We start from the raw sequence: 20,110 nt of genomic DNA on the forward strand, positions 1-20,110 counted from the left end.
TCTCAAAAGCCTTTGACTGGATGAGGCCTCCCTGTGGAATGTGAATGATGGACTTTACTCAGGTCACTAGTCTAAGTAGTCATCACATCTAGACAGAAAGAAGAACATCTAGACTGGCGTTCAACCAAACCGTGTCCTTGACCCAGCCAAGCTGACACACAATGTTGACAGACTTATTCTGATTGGCTTCACATCTTAATTATTTATCATATATTTTGATAAAAGTACACAAACCATAAATGTTGATATATGATAAAGTATTATACTTACTAAGAGGTCAAAAATATCTGTAGTTTTTTTCTTTGCTAAGATACATTTACTAGAGTGTCAAGATGGCCAGGTCTGTGGTGCCATACACAAGTATATTTATTTAAAGTCAGGGCTACTGGCACATACCTACAAGTTACAACATGGGAGTCACTGAGACAGGAGGAGTGTGAGTGTGAAGCCACCTGGGCAATAATAGCAAGACTGTATCTCAAAAGAAAAATGATATATGTGAATGTGTGTGTATATATATATGTATATATATATATATGTGTGTGTGTGTGTGTGTGTGTATAGACACACATCATTTACACTGTATTAGCAAATATTTTTAATTGATGCAAACATTCAGGTGGCACTTATTCTTATAAAGGTAATATTTAATAAGGAAGAATATGGATGATTATAATACAAGTAGGGTTACAAATAAATTGGTATAAGAGTTCCATGGAGGAAGATATTAGTGTGGAATAAAATCAGGGAAGAATATGTATAAAATCTGTGTCTCAGTGGATAGGATTTGAGTAGATGGAATGTGACATGTATGCTGTAGTTCTTTTTTGTTATTGTTGTTTTTGTTTTTTGACACAGGGTCTCTCTGTGTAACCCTGACTTCCCTGGAACTTGCTGGGTAGACCAGGCCTAGTCTTGAATTCACAGAAATTCATCTGCCCCTGTCTCTCAAGTGCTAAGAATAAAGGCATGTGCCACCAGGCCCAGCCAGTACTGCAATTCTTGTGATTTGTAGCTAGGGCTTTATATGTATCTATAAATAATATATGTGATATTCTGAGATATACAGTATAAGGAATACTATATAGTTAAATGACATATTTAAAGAATACTTTATACCTAGGCTTAATATGTTTTCCTACCACAACCAATATTATTTGTTTTATCTCAATCTGTTTAGATTGACTTTTTCTTAAATGCCAGAATTGGCTTTGTTTATCTGCATCAGACAGATTACTAAATTCAATGATAATTCTTCAATTAGTCGCAGTTTGTTAGCCCTGCAGTTCTACTGCTCAGATGTAAAGGACCTGTTGCACAAGTGTGAGAGCCAAAGCTAAATGAGTGGTAATTGATTGGCTCCGTTAATGCAGGCCCCTTCATTATGGTAGGACCTCGTAGAGCTCCTGAGGGGGTCCCATCAATACTGCTGCCATTTCCTGTTAAAAGAAAATGAGTTTCTTGAAAAACTACCTATTTTTATGTATTTACTGTCCTTTGTAAAGCATTTTCTTAGAAGATAACATCAATAAATATGGACTATCCTTAATTTAATCTCTAAGAAGGAGATAATTATAGTACCAAACTCAAGATTAGTGTAAGGATTAAATAAAACTATCCAGTGAAGCACCAGGCGTCCTGCCTGTCATCTGTAGCAGCGGTTCAGAGGACTGTAGCTGTGTGAGAGCTAATGACGATATTACTGTGTAAACCCCAAACCTGGGCATGCTGAAGGCTTACAGCGGTTCTCTGCCTACTGCAGCAGATGTACATTGGGTTGATACCTGTAAGCTGCTCTTTTTGTCTTGCCCTCCCAGCCTCAGAGTTCTTACTATAGCTCTGTCAAACATGCCTCATGCTTCAACCCCTTATGTGTTCAGCTAAGCCAAATCCATCTTCTATTAATGCTTATTTCTTAAAGCTCCAAGAACAAGTACCTCTGCTATTTTCTACCTAATATACTCTCATTATGACCTAAAAGATACATCTTGGGGGAGGGCAAAAAATTTAAAATAATTTCTCCATTTAACAAACTTACTGCTCACACTGCCTGGAAACATTTTGCTATAGTGCTTATGCATTTGTACACATATTTATAAGTTTTACTTTCCTCCTGATTTCACTGACTTAGCACAATGTCTGGCCTATGGTAAATGAGCAATAATACACCATAATAGAACAAAGGCTATCAATACTGGATGGAGTCCTAACTACTGATCTTATACTCTAAAAGTTCACATGTGTTCTTTTGCCTGTATTTTTAGAGGTTTATTTCTATTTTTAAGAGAATGTGCATACATGCATGCGTATGTGCATCTGTGTCCTCCCTCCCTCTCTCTGTGTGTGTGTGTGTGTGCGTGTGTGTGTGTGTGTGTGTGTGTGTGTGTGTGTGTGTGTGTACACATAGATGAATGTGCAGACATCAGGTCTCCCTGGAACTAACGTGCAGGTAGTTGTGAGCCTTCCACATGGTGCTGGGAAGACCCTCTACAGGAGTAACACTATTCTTAACTACAAACCCATCTCTCCAGCCTGTGTTTTTGAGTTTATTATTAGCTTATTTTTTGAAAGGTTAAAAAAACTTTTTTTTTGTAACTTAGTTTTAAATTTGTATTAAACTCGGTTGCATGGGGCTAGGAAAGATGGCTCAGAGGTCAAGCCCTTGAAAAGAACCGTGAGTTCAGTCTGCAGCACCATGAGGAAGATTCTATCTGTAACACCAGTTCCACAGGATCTAGGACCTTCTTCTCAACTCCACTGACACAGGCACATGCATGGTGTATATACATGCATGCAAGAAAAATACTCATACATACAAAATAAAATAAATCTTTAAAATGTTATAACTTGGTTGCCACTTTATAGAGTATACTGGATGGGTGAAATGATTTCTAGAACCAGAAGAAATTGCTTTGGCACATGAATAAAACAACAGCGTACACATGGAAAAGATCAGTTTTGTTTGGTTGGGTTTTGTTTTTTGAGAAAGTGTCCTGCTATGTAGCTCTGGCTGGCCTAGTATTTACTGTGTAGACCAGGCAGGCCTTGCATTTACAGATATCTGCTTGCCTCTTTCTCCTGAGTACTAGGATTAAAGTTGTACACCACCATGTCCCAGGAGTTTGTATTTTGACTGTTAGTCAGTGTATTTTTATTAATGAACATTATATTTAGTGAGGGCCATATATTTTCACAGATGAATGATAAAAGGTCAGGGGCAAAGAGTATCTTTTAGGGAGAAAAGTGAGCCAAGATACATGTGACATGATGGCAATGGCAGCTGTTGGTGTCCCCGCCAAGATGACTGTGCGGTTAGCGTTCCAAATGTTCACACATCCTTACTAAAGGCAAGAGAGGTCAGAGCCACAGGTGAGCAGCAGAGGGAGCTGAGGTGCTCTGGGTACTGGGAGCTAGCCCTTCAGCACACTGCAGGAGCATTTGTACCAGTATATTCTTGCCATTAGCAGTTCCACAAGGAGCTCCCTGTCGGATGGCATACTTCATACTTTTTGAACTTAATGGACAAATTGGTTAGCTGGTAAATATTCAGAACTATGAAGGAAGTCTTTTGTGTCCTTGCAGCCATTGTTTGATAGTAATTGTTGTGTCAGGACTTCTCCAAGAGTTAAAATATTCTTATTGGCCTGCCTGTACCTAATTGGAGTATTTACATCTTCTGTGTTAAAGACATGGGTATTACTTTCAAGAATTTTTCTGTATTCTTACATATCCCATTGACCTGGATTTTGTTGACAACCCTAATAGTGTCTCTGAAAACAAAACAGTTTTTTAAACAGAGCCCCTGGATATGTGTTGTACTTCTGTAGTGACGCTCATATATTCCCTACCCTACTGTGTGGTTTGTTTGTTGGTTTGTTTGTTTGTTTGTTTGTTTGTTTGTTTTTCTTCTTTAGCTCTTCCTTTCATCGGGTGGACGCCTCCTCGTGGGTGAGGCCTCTAGTTATCTAGTCGATTGTTTTCAGTCATTGTAGTAATCTTTTCTTTATCACACAGTTTTAAAAGTTGTTATTGGTTTGAAAATAACATATCTGACTTAAGCTTTCAACAAGAAAAAATAAATAAAATCAACCAAATATGGTGGCAAATACCTATAGAAGCAACTACTTGAAAAGCTGAGGCAGGAGGATCATAAGTTTTAGACCAGACTAGAGCACATAGTAAATTCACTATGTCTCCAAGTTTAAAAACCAAAAGTTTTCTTTAAGGGGTCTGTAACTTGATGGAAGAACACTTGCCTAGCATATTTAATTCCCTCATAATGAAAAGAGGTTGAGGGAGAAAGAAGAGGAAAGGGGAGCCCAAAAATAAAAAGTAAGGAAATAAATGCAAAGCTCTCTGGTATATAACAACTGTGCGGTGAGGGTAGAGAAAGTTGTGTGGAATCGAACCAGTAGTCTACAGTGCCATGTTCTCATTCTCCAGGCCTCTCTCTCTCCTCTACCCCATCCCATCTGTCTGTCTGTTTCCCTCCCAGCCCCCACCGTGTGTGTGTGTGTGTGTGTGTGTGTGTGTGTGTGTGTGTGTCTGTCTGTCTGTCTGTCTGTCAGTCAGGATAAGGAAGGATATAGCTCTGGCTAGGCTGAGACTCACTATATAGACCACACTAAGCTTGAACTCTCAGAGATCCACCTGCCTCAGCCTCCCATGTGCTGGAATTAAAGGTGTGGGTCACTACACCTGGTGGTAACATTGTCTCTTAATGTTCTCTTGAGGTAATCTTTTATTCGGGTTTCACTTGATATTAATAATTTTACTATATTTCACTGTAGGAACTCACAAAAAATGGCTTTAGTTACATGATCAACTTTATTTTATAACAATGTTGTTATAATCTGGAATATAGGTTTTCTTCTCTACCAAGACCTGACATTAACCATATTACTAAGGAATTTCAGGTCATTCACTTACTCACGTATTTGTTGACCCTATTCAATCTAGGAGACACCGTCTGAGCAAAGCTAGAATTTGAAAAGTTGCTGCTTCCTCCAAGTGTTGTGGTAATTAATTAAAATCGGCCTCTGGTCAAGCCGACTGTCTAAGCTGCAGTGGCTCTGCCTAGCCCAACCGCCATGTCTCTTGACCTGAAGCCATATGCATGCTGCAGCTAGAACTGGCCCGCCAGAAACACCAGCCCTGCCACCCACTAGATGCCAGCATGAGATGGCTCTGCCAATCTTCCACGCTGTCTCCGCAAGGCAGGGCATTGCCTAGACCATTCCTCCATCCACTTGGGCCCAGTAAGAGAATGAGACTCTAATTCTTATAGATTAATCAAAGGCTTTATATGTTTGATAATGATTAATAACAAGATGCCCATACAAAGAGAGTTGTTTCCCAGTTAGCTAACCTAATTATAAGTTTATAAGTTGTTCCCCACGAGTGCTCTCCATACCTGTGTGGTTCTCTATCCTCCTACATCTCTGCCCTCTCTAGCTCCTCCTCTTCCTTTTTCCTTTTCCTCTCCCAACTCCTCCTCTTCCTCTCCTTACTTCTCCCACCTTAGCTCCTCCTACATCCAAGTGTGGCTGTGGTGGTGCACATCTTTAATTCCAGCACTAAGGAGGCAGAGGCAAGTGGAGACTCTCTGAGTTCAAGGCCAGTCAGATCTTCATATGGAGTTCTAGTACAGCCAGAGCTGTATAGTGGGACTTTGTCTCACACATACAAAAAGGTACCCCATTTGAGGGGCATACAGTGGTGTAGAAGAGGGGAGCCCTATGAACTAGATTAGTGTTCTGCACACTGAGAACCCAGCAGAAAGTAAGATTGTGATGGTGATTGTGAATGAGACAAGACAGTGTTGGGGTGGAGGGCATAGGATTGGCTTTTACTTCAGAGATACACAGGACTTTGTGAGACAGAGAAGATGAAAGCGGTTCAGGGTAGAAAAGGGACATGGTTAACATATGAAGTGTAATGTTATTAAACAATGCAAGTTAGGACCAGGGATCCCTGGGTAAAAACCACCTGAGGTCATCCCTCTGCACCCACTTAAAAAGCCAAATGTAGTGTATGCATCCGTATTACAGCACTAATGTTGATAAAAGCTGGAGACAGGAAAGTTGGCCAGAAGCTTGCTTCAGCAGTTCAGTTGCTGAAATGAAAGGTCCTACCTCGAAACAAAGTGGAAGACAGAATCAACCCCTCCAAAAAGTTGTCCTCTAACTTCCTGTGAGTGCTAAAGTACAGGGTGTCCATTCTCCCTCTGCCACCCAAGGCATAAATCCAATTTTTAATGCAAGAAGTTCTCACTGTTCGGTGATACAGTGCAAAGGGCAGAGTGGGAGCAGGTGAAGATGAAGAGATGTATCTAAACAAGACAGTGTAGCTGAAAAGAAAGGAAAGCAAAGGGAACTTGATTTTTTGTCTTTTTTTTTTTTTTTTTTTTTTTTGGTGTTACTGACAATGTGACAGGCAGTGACAGTCCCTTCCATTGTTGTTTGGCTTTTGTCTGATGATTAATTGAGGAACTACACTTTAATCTTTTTTCATTCCTTGGAAAAGCCTTTCTAATGCATGTTTTGTTAACTATCATTCTCATAAATTTCACTTTTTATATAATTTATCAAGCAATTATTGTCAGACGTCTAACAGTAATAGCTTGTGTCTTAGACTGAGAAGGTTATCTGTAAATGTTTGGTAACATTTATGCATATTTGTCATTTTTAAAGAGCATTTGAGATTTTATATTTCCTCTGGTAGACTTTGTAGGGCTGAGAGTCAGATTCAGTGTGTGTGCACTATACAAACACTCCACTTCTGAGCAAGCTGTACCTCAGCGCTTCTGTTCTTGAGACGGGGTTTTGACCACAGGTTTACTGTGTACCATGGGCTGGCCTTGAACTCCAAGTCTGCTTCTGTCTCTCAAGTTATTGGGATTACAGTTTGTTCCCCAACACCTGGTTTAGACTGCATTCTTACGTAACAGTTTTGCTGTTTTTATATATTATGTTTTTATACATTACGGGCAAAGTAAGTATTTATAGCCTATTTTTTTGTGGAGGGGTTCCTATTACTATATGTTGGCTTCATGACAAAAAAAAAAATACTTCCACTGACTTAAATGTTTTTGTCAAATCTAGTGTGACAGTATGGCCCACAAATACCAATCTAGACAGCTGGACCATATCACAGTGTGCCGGAGGGAAAATAGAAAGCTCCATTAGGATCGGGACGTACTGTTCTGAAAACATCCAAACATGATGTTGGTCTGCTTCCGTCCTTCCCTTCTCACTGGTGCTGGCTGCAACAGGGTTTTCATCCCCATGTTTAAAAACCTGTGTCTGTGGGTGATAAGGATAAACTGATATATTCATATTATTACTTATCACACTTATGTTCAAATTGCATTCTAGTCTTCATCTAAATATAAAAACAGCTGCAGATTCAGATTGCATTTGGGGGATTCAGAGAGCAAGTAGGCTATAAAGCAGAAATCAGCCTAACTTGTTAGCCTGTTTGACGTAAGAAGTAAAGTGCTTTTAATCCTTCCCATTTTACTAGAGAGCTTTTAATACTGAAGTTTTATTTTAATAACTCTACAATGAAATAGAAATATGAAAGCATGGGTCAGAACACTCCCCATTTTCTGCTAAATCCGTTCTCTCAAACACAACACTATAGCTTATTTAGACCGTAACTTTTGCTTGCCAAACCACTGTTGCCATCCATCTGTCCATGCCAGTTGTAAAGAAGGTTCAGCTTTTGGTGAAGCTTTGCATTTCACATAAGGTATGTGAAGTGAAATTTCACAAGGGACATGATGGATCCTGATTCTTAGTGATAAACCTTTGGGGCCATCAGGGTTGGCATATGGTCCAGTATGATATGAAGGCTTGGGTTCCCTGGTTTCACTTCTTTGGCGTGAAGCTGATAAAACCTGGCTGTTGAGTATTATTTCACTGGACACCAATCATGGGCAGCAGGAACTGCCCATTTAACTCTCTGTGGGAAGGAAGCCCAGAGAGCATTCACAATGGTACTATTGTCAAGTCGCAAACTGCTCTGAACAGCTTGACAGCTAGGGAGGAGGGGAAGGGGTTGCCTTACTAATTGCTGCTCAGAAAAGAGAAGGAGCAAAGATAGCAGTTGTAGAACTGATGTGTCCACATTTACTTCCTCTCCTGAGAGGAGTGTTGACTCTTCTTTAGCACATAGCTACTGTCAAAAAGAAAGCAAATGAATATATTTAAGCTGCCACCTGTAGTACTCCCTTGTTCACATACCGTGTCCATTCTCAGCCCTCCAGCTTACACTATAGCAATGGCAGTGTTATTTCATGATAGTTCTATGTTTAGATGAAAATCAGGTATTCTTATATCTATAAAAATTTTAATGAGAAATGGCCTTAAACCACCACATTTCACATAAGATAAAATGATAAATATGGCTTTGTTTACTTTATACTTTGCCTTTTTGGGATATCGGAGTGTATAACATAGCATATATATGGTATATTATTATAGAAATGTAAAGCAACTGTGTTACAGTTACAGGTGCTAAAATAATCGACTAAAATAAGTGATATAGCACATCTTAAGGTGAATTCCCACATTTACAATTTAATAACTAGCTAATGAGTGTTTTAATCCTGTACCCTTGCCTCCGTGAGGTCTGTCTAGTATGAGTATCTTTAAAAATGGGACGGTTGTTTACTCTTTCTGATGTATACCCTGTTGTTGGTATAAACACTCCTTGAGCTTTTCTGTTTTCTTCTGCAACTCTTCCCACAAGCCATTGATCATTGTGAAGCAAACAAACAATGATCTGCTTTTTTTCGTTTTTTAAGTTAAAGCTTACTTTAAGCTCCAGGGATTCTGACCCCATAGTATATTTTCACAGATGATTTTCTTTCCGACTGAAATAAATTGACCAGTTATAGTTGATGTTACAGTTTATGTAGCTGTCCTTGTATATAGCAGGAAGAGATATTTTAGGACAACTTTTTACTGTAATTTCTTATGTGATTGAGATGTTCCTGCTAAAGTTGGAGAAAGTCGAGTGCACATTTCATATAATTAGTTAATCTGTAAACTTTACTAGAATTCCCTCTCCTTGTATCCCCTTAAGTGATTTAGTAAATGACGGTATTTCAAAACCAGTAAGTCTCTGAGTGCCCATTCTTCCTTCTGCTGCAGAATACATTATATTTAAAGTCAAGATTAATGGGCAGATTTGGATGGTAAAGCCCAGTGTCCCAGGCTGTCACTCCCTGGGGGCACATAGTGCATTAGTTTAAGCCAATATACTGCTTATCACAGATTCTATGACCATATTTGAAATGGCAATTTGCTGTGCTTTGTTAATACTTGCTATGATAATAAAATCACTTTACTGTATGCTCAATAATTACAGCATTTAAAATCTTAATTATATTAGTACACATTTAAGTAGAGATAAAACTTAAGTAATTGTATACTGTAAAATCTCGCTTTAGAATTTGGGGAGATTTTTGGTTTGGGGGTGTTTTTCACTTTCGTTTTCTTTGTGTGTGTGTGTGTGTGTGTGTGTGTGTGTGTGTGTAGGTGTCTGTGTTTATGTGTTAGTTATTTTTTCCTTTTTTCGATGATCTGACAAGATTTGAGTCTAGTATTTAACTGAAACTCTACTGAATTTCCTCTATTTACATGTACTGAAAATTTGTTCACAAAAGAAACAACACAAAAAGACTATGTTTCTAGTACCTCCCAGTAGTTTTAAGCTTACTCCAATACTAGTAATCTTAGAGCAGTTCTTTACTCAATAGGAAAATGTCATTATTAAAAATTAATGATATTACTCTTAAGTAGATCTTAACAAAAATAGGTACAAATTTTTTATTTCATTAAAATTGAAATTCAGATAGCTTAGTTTTTCTTTTAAATATTTTGTTTCATGCACCTTTTGTGAAGGTAGGAGAGAGATACATCAATATTTGATAGTCATGGTAGTGACTTTGGAAATCACCAATGATTATTAGATTATTAAATCAGGAGGTATTTTCAGAGACTTTGGCTGAGTTTGAATTTTTAAGCCTGTTTACTTGAGGCTAATCTTAATGTATTTACATGAACATTGGTAAAAATGGGCTTATCAACTCTTCTGATGTTTTCATTTACTAGTTGACTGATTTATGAGCAATTATATATGGTAAAAATTTGTTCCACTCCAGCTTTCAGTAATAGGGCTCTCTCACACTGCCTTAGCACCTGCTATGGATTTTGAGTCATCTGGCAGCCATGGGACTCCGATAAAGAAGTACCAGGTGTCCTGCCTATCTCTAATTGAGATGCAGTGAAAACAATACAGACTTGGCAATATGGTTAAGAGGATGGATTAAAGCCCAGCTTTGTCTGCTCTGACAAATCGCAGCTTTTCCTAAATGGTGTAGATAGTGTCAGCTACTAAAGAATTTCATTAATTTAAGACATCATAGAAACAGACAGTTGATCATAACCTGTTGCAGACTTTTTGAGAAGGTCTTCTGCTAGTTAGATACAATTAAACAAAATGATATTTAGGAGAATTTGTCTTTGCTACAAATGAACTAGACTGCAAGTTTCTTGAAGGATTTAGCTACAGTAGAAAAGAAACAGAATAGACCTTCCCCTGGAAAATCATTAGTTTACTAGACCCTGCTTTGCAATGTAAACAGTAGTTTACATTCATCTCATAAAGTTCGTAGGATACTGTGTTCCCCTATACATTTCAGTCTCGTGCGATGCTTCACTACTAATAGTAGCATGAGCTCTTTGGAATGCATGTGTAACGTATATCTGTGCATACTGTGTATCAGTGAAATTCCTCTTCTTCACTACTCAAGGCCACTCAGTGATTCTGCCTTGCAGTATATAAAGGTATTTCATGGCCTTCTAAAACTAAAATGTTAGATATCATTTGAATTCTTTTCTCATTTTTTAGGATAAATAAGGACTTTTTTTTACTATGGTATATATATTAAAAATACAATAATTATGTTGTAGTGATATAAGTGTATTTTTCAAAACTTTCCAGCCTTAGAATTTGAACTAATGTTCATTGTCTTGACCAGCTTTGGAATAACATGCCTCATAGCTGCTGTTGCTGCTGCTGCTCTCCTCCTCCTCCTCCTCCTCCTCCTCCTCCTCCTCCTCCTCCTCCTCCCCTCCTCCTCCTCCTCCTTTTTTAATCCTCCACAAAGCACGAAGCTCAGTAAAATAAAAGATACTAGGGTGTTAACTAGAAGACAAATTTAGTCCCAGTGTGACTCGGCAGCAACTTTGTTTTGAACAGACTGCAGCTCCCCTCCTCCAGGCAAGACTCACTCTGAACACCCGTTCTTCTGGTTGGGGCTGGAGAGGGGACATAATCAGGCATGTGACACTGCCTGAATCTCAAGCACTTTGAGGCTGAGGCAGGATGATGGTGAGTTTCAGGCTAGCCTGAGCTCCAAAACAAGATTCTGTCTCCAAAAACATTAAAGAAAAAAGCAAAACAAAAAACCAAAGCAACAACAAAACAGGTAGCTCCTGAGTCTATTTCTGTTCAACTTCCTGTTGTTTGTGTAGGAACCAGCACGTCTGATGAAAGCTGCGTTGAGCTTCTGATCATCTGAACCATCTGCTTTCTTGCTGTATTAGTGCTGTATTTTGCTCCTCCTACCATCCACATGATAATGGAGGTAGACAATCATGTTCTAACTGGGATAATCAATACTCTTGCTATACTAAGTAATATTTTAAACTTATTTTTACATGCAGTAGATTTATTGGAAGGTAACCCCCATTATAAGTTGAAGATCATCTTTGGCTGCACAGTGAGTTTTAGGCCCCACTGGACCACTTAAAGCCCTGGCTCAAGAAACAAAGGAAAGGAGAGAAGGAATCCTCTCTGTCCTGACTCTGATGGCACTTCAGTGTTGCTGCTGCACTTTGTAGACTAGAGGCCCTGTGGATGTTTGTGCTGTGTTTTAGTTGTGCATCTGGTGGTTAGACGGGTAGAGAGACTGATGACTTAGAAGCAGAGGCCGTGCATTTTTATCGTTGTAGTTTCAGTACCTAACACAGCTTGCAAAGCTAATTACAAATAGCATCAACCAACTGGTAACAATTTAGTAGTACTCAGTTTACAGCCACTTAAATTACAACTCGAAGTGCAATTTAAGTAACACTCTCCAATACAAATGTTCATTCAGTAGTCAAAATTTCAAACTAATGGTTTCTGTCAGAATTCTTGGAATCTTGAATACAGAGAAGAGACAAAAATCTTCTAATCCCCAAAGCTATAGAAAAGTCACAGGCTGAGTGGAGAGCGCGTGCTTCCTTAAGGGAGCCAGAGTTTCCTGAGTGGCTTTATGCCCTCCCTAAAACGGCCATTGATAACAGAGTCCAAAACTTCAGGCATTCTAAAAGAAACCATCTTTAGGGTGAAGGCGTTCCCCCCCTCGTATTTGGAGATAAGTCAATAAACTTATCTCCTAAATACATTAAACTTAAGAGAAAAAATAAGTAATAGCAAAAATATTTAATACTTGTTTACAATTATAATTTTCATAACACTAATTGTTTTATTCTTATGTGTTATATAATTCAAGTGTATATGCACGAAAACTTTCCATGTCTTTTAGTCTAATCATCAATTACATGCTAGCTAAATGTACAACCTACTGAATCGTGCCTTGGGATCAGTGACCACAAAACTAAAAATGAGGCTGGGCGTGGTGGTGCACACCTTTAATCCAGGCACTTGAGAGTCAGAAGCAGGTGGATCTCTGTGGGTTGAAGGCCAGCCTGACCTACACAGCAAGCTCTACAACAGCCAGAGATATGTAATAGAGAAACCCTGTCTCAAAAAAAAAAGTGGACATATTTTTGTTTTTTATGGTAAAAGCAGTTTAAAATTATAGGATTAAGAAAATTTTTAGAGGCCGGGCGGTGGTGGTGCACGCCTTTAATCCCAGCACTTGGGAGGCAGAGGCAGACGGATTTCTGAGTTCGAGGCCAGCCTGGTCTACAGAGTGAGTTCCAGAACAGCCAGGGCTATACAGAGAAACCCTGTCTCGAAAAAAAAAAAAAAAGTTGTAGAGACTTAAGGTTTTAACTTCTTTAAGACCAGTCTCTCTTTTAGTCTAGTCTCCTGCAGTTTACTAAAATAAAAATATTTGCTGCTTAACCTTTTTCTTCATGTTCAATTTTCTTATTGTCAGAATAAATCAAAAAGCCCTCTGTACAGACCACAATAAGAACCATGATTACAGAGTCCTGACACATAAACATAGGTATATTTTGGATGGGTGGATGCTCACTTTGTAATCCAAACTAGCCTAGAATTTAAGACCCTCTTGCCTCAGCTTTAAAGTGCTGAGATTGAGGTATGGGCAAGCATATCTGGCAACAAAGGTATATTTCCTACCTCAGCATTGAAAACTTTCCTTAATGCAGGCCATGATGGAGTACACTTATAGTTCCAGAAGATCCTGTGCTCAATGTTAGCCTGGACAGGATAGAAACAGAGAGGGAAAGGAAGGAGGGGGAAATGTAAAAATAGCACATACCGTTTACAAAGATGTGCACCAAACCCTAAACTAGAGAAAAGTAAGTATATTGAATATATTAGTTATATTGGCTACATTGCTGACGGGAGCAGAATTTGTCCAGATAAAGAGTTACTTTGAGGTTTAAAACTTATAAAACTCATTAAAGCTACCTGTACAATTATAGTCTTTACATTTGGATATATTGCAAAGGTCATTGTCCTTCATAAAAGTATTGGGTATACTTTTAAATAAAGTTTAAGTTCAAGAAATGTGCAACAGCATTTGTACCTCTGTAGCATGAAAACAGAATTCTCAGCACATATATGGGGGCCTTTGGGCTACAATGTGTTTATATTCTTTAACGCCCTAATAAAGTGAATAGGAGCAGATGGTGATATCCCTATAAACCGTAGAAAGGAAAATTCATACTTATCTTTCTAGGGCCAAGGTAAAACTGGACTCATTTTCTTAACAGCCTGTCTTGAAATTTAAAATTAAAAGCAATTACTCAAAAGGCCTACTAATGTAAACCTAATGAAGTTCAGCTTAGCTTTAAACTATTTCTTTGTGGCAGAGTGTGTGTGCCCTTCATTATTTTCAGAATTGTAATATCCCTTCCCCTTTTCTGCTTTGCAGAAAATACAAGGACAAAGGACTAGTGGGTAATTATACTGCTATGATTACAGCACCTGTGTGGGTAGGGAGGGTAGGTGGGGGGGGTGCTGAGGGGGCGTCTGTGTGTGTGTCTGTGTGAGTGGGTGGGAGTGTGGGGATGTGTGAATGTGTATGGGGGTGGAGGTAAGTGTGTGTTTGATAGACCGTTTCTGTGTTAAAGATTACTACCAGCTAAAATTTTTAAGCTAAATTTACCTTGAAATGTCTTAAAGTTTACAACAAGCACTTCTATGAATTCAACTGAGATCAGCTCTTTAAATTCAATTGTAGTTCTGAATATTTGTGTTAGCTCCCCTTTTATCATCTTACCCTGTCAGCATTTTAATCTTAGTGCTATTGACACCACTCACTCATAGTGGGGATATAGCTTGAGTTGTTCTCTTTTTTGCTACCCATTGAGTTTGTGTATGCTGCTCAATTTTAAGGTACCAATAACTCTTCCCTAGAGAGCTGCCTCTTTAAGAGTCTGACCTAGGAAGAGATACAGGCTTTAGCTGCTTTAGATTTCAGTCTCAGCTGCAGATGCTAAGCTACTCTTTCAAGCTCTAAGTCACTGCAGTTGTAATCGTGCCTCTGCCATGGGTCCAGGACTGGTAGAAGGTTATCGCATCTCCTAATTATGTTTTCTGAACCAACATTGTGAAAGTATACTGTATGTACTGTAGATTGAGTTGGTTCGTCTTTATATTATTTAATTTGGCTACAATCAACTTGAAGAAACTACAAAGAACATTTACTTTCAGAAGGTGGGTTACTTAGGCTGCAAGTATTCACCAAGCTAACAGTACTTTCTGAAGCTAACCCACAAAAAAGAAATTTTGAGGTGTTAGCCTGTGCTAATGTAGCTACAGCTTCCCGTTGAGGAACTCCCTCTTTCACACAGGCTTACACCTCTCAAAATTAAGACACTGTTCTCATTAATGAAGAGTTACTGACATTTTATAAGATGCATTGTATAATTTATATAAAATTAAAATGTCACATGGCTGGAAAATCTTCCTTTTACAGGACTGTGTGCTATGGATTATAGTTTCTTCCATTTATAAACCTTTTATATAGCACAGTAGGTCACCCTTCAACATTATTTTCCTAATTTTTTTTTTGCTTTGATGAATTTGGCACATTGGAACTATCTTCCTTGTTTTAAAAATATTAGCATTTGCTTTTTTGCCTAGTTTTTTATTGTAAACTCTAAATATAATAAGATAAAGTAAAATATTTCGTTTATAGACCCTCTGAAAGTAGAGCATTTTCAAAGCAGGTAGGTGTCTCCACCCTACTTTTCATGAAGCATTTTACCCATTCAAGCAGACTTTTAAAAACAGCTTGTTTTGATAGCAGACTGTTCTCCTGTGGGCCTTCAGCCTTTGCTTCCTGGCAGCACCTTTGGTGCGAAAAGAGAGTGATCAATTGGGAGACTATCAGTGCCAGCATGCATAGAGTGATAAGTTAACACACCACTGGGAATTTCTAGGGCCCACCAAGATACTTCACGTCTAATGTGCTAACAAGCTCACTTTTCTACCTCTTGCCTCTTCAGTTATTTTTTTTCTCAGAAGAGCTTAGAAGTTGAGTGCATCAGGCATAATGAAAAGCTCTGTAGGAGGGAGAAGCAATAACCCCATTTTTCCCTTTTCAGCCAAATAGAAAATTAGTTTCTGGTAATACACAAAGGCCAGTATTTTTTGTACAAGGGGCACTGCTGTGAATCAAAGGACTCTATTAACTGCAGAAAATTCGGCAGCTGTGAATCTCCCCCAATGAAAAAAGTACTTTCCAACAAGTTGTGAGATATGTGGTATTATTTAGATTGAGCCGTCGGTTTCATCCTCTTTCTTTTGGAACCATATATCTTCTTTTTAAATGTTCTGTGTTAGTTCTTTATGTTAAATTTGCCTCAGAAATGTCTGTTACCCTTCCAAAAAATCCTTCTTCAACACCAGTCATATACAGCACCTTACCCTGTTGCTGTGTATTCTTCTTTTCCAAAAGAAGTAAAATTCTTTTGGAGTTCAACCACAGTGTACAGAATTGAAAATAATAAATTATAAAGAAGTAGAACCCAGGTTATTTCAATATTTGGTGCAAAAACATAAGTTGAAATCCAAGAAAATAGTATACAAGCCATTGAAAGGGCAAATGATCCTTCAGTGTCGCAGTGGGCGCCCGTCTCACCTCCTGACTAGCAGGCTTTTTTGCCACCTCTTAATAAACCTTTGTAACTGGCCATGATATCGCCCATTGAACTATAAGTTCAAATTACCTCCCAAATGATTTCTCCTAGTTTGAGTTGTAATTCCTAGAATTATAGAACTGAAATACTGAATTGTAATTTTTAAAAGAGAATAACAAATTTTAAGATGGAAAGACTAAAATGGCTTTTGAGGGGAAATCAATGGAAAAAGCAAAACCAATGGGTGAATTTTTGCTATCCTATTTAAATGTCTTTTCATTGTCTTGCTTTAAATGTCAACATTGCACACCAAATACAGCAGGAAAACTTAAAACCTCAAGAAGAAACGTTAGGTGATTTCTCAGTTCAGGAACTATACGACACGAAGTCGGCATGTGCCTTTTCCTGATAATTGTCTGCTGCTACCTGCTGCTCTGCATTTTGACAGCCATTTCCATAGTGGCTTTCATGAACAACAGAAATATTCTCTCCCTTTCTTGCCCTTTCTATGCTGACAGTACACTCAGACCTGCAGAGACAGGAAGCCTGGAGTGGGCTGTTGAAAAGCAACAACACTTCAAGGTACTGGTTGCTTGTCAATAGTATCAGGGAATAATATGTGCTGAGAGGGAAGTCCTGTCTCTCTCTGTCAGTGTCAGGGCCCTGTAGATGCTTTGTTGGGCAGTACTGAGGAGTCCCGTGGACTCTCTGCACATATTCCTGCTCGTTTCAGTGTTGTAACTGATGGGGTATTTGTTCCTGACACACAGACTCAGCTATGCATTTATCTTAACTGCATGGAGTTATTGGAGGATTATAGCAACAGTAGTCTTCCATTCAAAATGAGAACAATTGTTGAGAAAATACAGAGATTTTAAAATGAAGAAGATATGCAGGAATTTCACAGTAAGCCTTTACAAATAAAAAAGGGAAATTTGGGACATAGTATTTCAGGGAGCAGTATAATTTTATTGAATGGCTTTTGAGAGTAAATCTGCAGATGAAAGTTGATTAACAAGATAAGATGGGCCAGACTAGCCAGCTAATAGTTGAATCTTTTCTCAAACTATTCTAATAATAAATCAGTATTATAATTATTCTCCAGTACACTCTGCTAAACTATCATTTGTCATGGAGTCAAGAGAAAGAAACTTCCATTAAGAAATACATCTTTATACTTTAAAAGGTGGGACTTGTAGTCATGTATAAGAACGGAGAGCAGTTCACTAACGATGCACTGTTGTGGTCCTCCCAACGTGCTTGTTCACAATCGTCCAGTGCATCTCAGTCCGTCCTTAACAGAGGGAATCAGCTACGAGGAGAGAGCACGGTACCTGCAGACGATTGTCCAGCACCACTTAGAGCCGACAGCGTTTGAAGACTTCGCAGCACAGGTTTTCTCTCCAGCTCCCTGCCGTCCCTTCACGGCTGCTGATGCAGGTAAGAGTAAGAGAAAGGGTTGGCCACTTGTCACACACCCGAAATGCAATACCCTTTTCTTCTCAATCTTGGTTGAATAAAATTCTCATCATTGAAATATATTATTCATGACTGTTTGAGTTTGGCCTATAAATTTAATTTGTTTTCTTTTATCTAAATGTGGTTCCCTAAATATCCAGTAATCTTCATTCAAGTACATAATCCACATCTTACCCCAGTCACTGGCTTTAGCTTTTCGTGAGAGTCTGAAGTATCCGCAGAGGGAACTCTCACCTTCAGAAGATCAAATCTTATGGCCAAGAATACAGTGTCGTCATCTCTAACTCTACAAGTAAAGCTAAACCAGTCTCAATTAAAAGCATTTAGTACAACAAATTATGTTATAATATTTAAAGATTTTAAGAGGGTACTGCATTAATACATTTAACTAATTTTAAAGAAATCAGCAATAAAAATGACTCATGGCCTTCCTTTCTGTAATATCGTGCACTCCTTATGATTGTTTCATTTATTTTATTTCCCTCTTTAGATCATTAAGTGTCAGTTCTGTTTATCTGAAGGTAAGACAAAGTGTCAACCGAAACCTCTGTCCTTCTCCCATCTCCTAGTCCAGAGTTAGCAAGCTCTCCGCTTGTCACTCAGCAGTAAGAACACTTAACACTGCCCTGGTTCATACTAAACATTTCAAAAATTATCACTAAATTTTTTCCTCAGAATTGTACTAACTAACCCAGGTCTGCATGAAACACTAACACGGTTTGGGGATAAAGTAACTAACTATAGGGCTCCTTGACTAAAATGAGTTACACCGCGTTGTATTGACTTTGTTTGTTTGTTTCTCAGCATGAAAAAGTAGCTCTATGGAACTGGCATCACGTGTCTTTGTACTTTTGCAATGTATTCTATTGTTCCCAGATATCTGAACTCATCTGTTGGGTTTTGTCTGTGTACCTTGCACTGCACTAAGTACCTAAAATCCAGAGCTGAGTGTTATGCTGCCCAAGGGCTGCATAAAGAGCACACTAGGGACTCGGCCACAATAAGCTACTCCTGATTCTTCTTACATCAAACACATTTTTTATATCAGATAAATTTAAATTCATTACACATTTTAACCTAATCCGTTTTTAAATAAAAATATAATTCTCAGTTGAGGTTTCATTAATGCAATTAAAACTCTTCCTTAATTTTCCATCAGAAAAAATACTTTTACCAAAGATCTTAGAAACCTTCCAAAGAATAGAAAAGACCTAGCAAAGAGAAAATATGTCATGCTGGGTTAAATCTTTTGAAAATAAGACAAAAAGTGTAAGATTCGCTTTCATAGATGACACCGTATAAAACTATTAAATCAGTTTTGAATTAAGATAAAAAGGTGAAAGAAGGGTATCAAAGGTCGATTAATGAGCAGCACAATGAAAATACTTATGTCTACTGGGCTCTGTCATTGTCAGTCACAGAGAGTATCTCATAAGATGTAAGGCTGTATTAAAGAGATAGGAATGATACATTTGTAGCCACAAGTTTCATGACCAGAAAATACGGATAGATCACACTGGGCTTGCCCTGTGCTTCTGTGTACAAATCCTGTTCCATTTCTATTGTTATTCGCCAGCAAAATTCTTAGTACTTGTCATCTTAAAGCTTTCCTCCTATTCTGTGTATTTTCCTGTACATGTAGTAATACACTCATAGGGAGGAAGGAAGTAGTGTATTTTGAGCTTTGTAGACATTAGCACAGGATGTTGTTACCGAAGCCATCAAAGCTCTGTTGACCTCATTTTTAATGTATCGGTGTTCTTACGAATTTATTCAACAAGATACTTGATGTGACTATTATCTAAGCAGAAATAAAAATGTGAACTTAAACATGGACCTAATAATGTGTTATAATTTTTTAGTTAACTTTTAAAATTGTCTCTGCCTTTTGGACCATCAGAGACGTGCACTCTGTTTCTATCAAAGGTGTTCTACCTCTGAGTGGCATACAGCCGGGTTGCTGAGTGTAATTCTGAAGACTTGAATAGTTAGGACACATTTTTATCAGAATGGTGCTCAGTTGCACAATAAAAGCTATAGTCACAAAACAGAGTATCTGAAGAATAATTTTTCCATCTAATTCACATCATTTTCCTGTCTTATTTCACCTCTTATGTAGAAAACAGTCTTTTAAACTTTGAGTCAAAATGAGAAACTGTGAAACAAGCCACATAACAATTTAGACCTAACTGCTACGTTGCAGAATGTTTGTTCTTTCTTTCCCTTTCTTTCTTTCTTTCTTTCTTTCTTTCTTTCTTTCTTTCTTTCTT

General features: G+C 38.2%; 1 protein-coding gene across 5 annotated transcripts in view; it reads left to right on the forward strand.

Annotated features, from left to right (window-relative positions):
• The window catches only part of Ralgapa1 (Ral GTPase activating protein catalytic alpha subunit 1), a 211,135-nt gene that overhangs the window by 183,672 nt on the left and 7,353 nt on the right, over window positions 1–20,110 (forward strand). For 3 of the 5 annotated variants that reach the window (XM_028782695.1, XM_028782713.1, XM_028782699.1), the window contains exon 39: window positions 17,674–17,801. In XM_028782695.1, coding sequence (XP_028638528.1) covers window positions 17,674–17,801 — 128 coding nt within the window. Of the gene's footprint in view, window positions 1–17,673; window positions 17,802–18,330; window positions 18,362–20,110 lie in introns of all 5 variants that reach the window. The other 2 variants (XM_028782721.1, XM_028782704.1) reach the window with 1 other exon arrangement.

The sequence above is a fragment of the Grammomys surdaster genome, unplaced genomic scaffold (assembly GCF_004785775.1).
Source record: "Grammomys surdaster isolate TR1022 unplaced genomic scaffold, NIH_TR_1.0 98, whole genome shotgun sequence".
NCBI lineage: Eukaryota > Metazoa > Chordata > Mammalia > Rodentia > Muridae > Grammomys > Grammomys surdaster.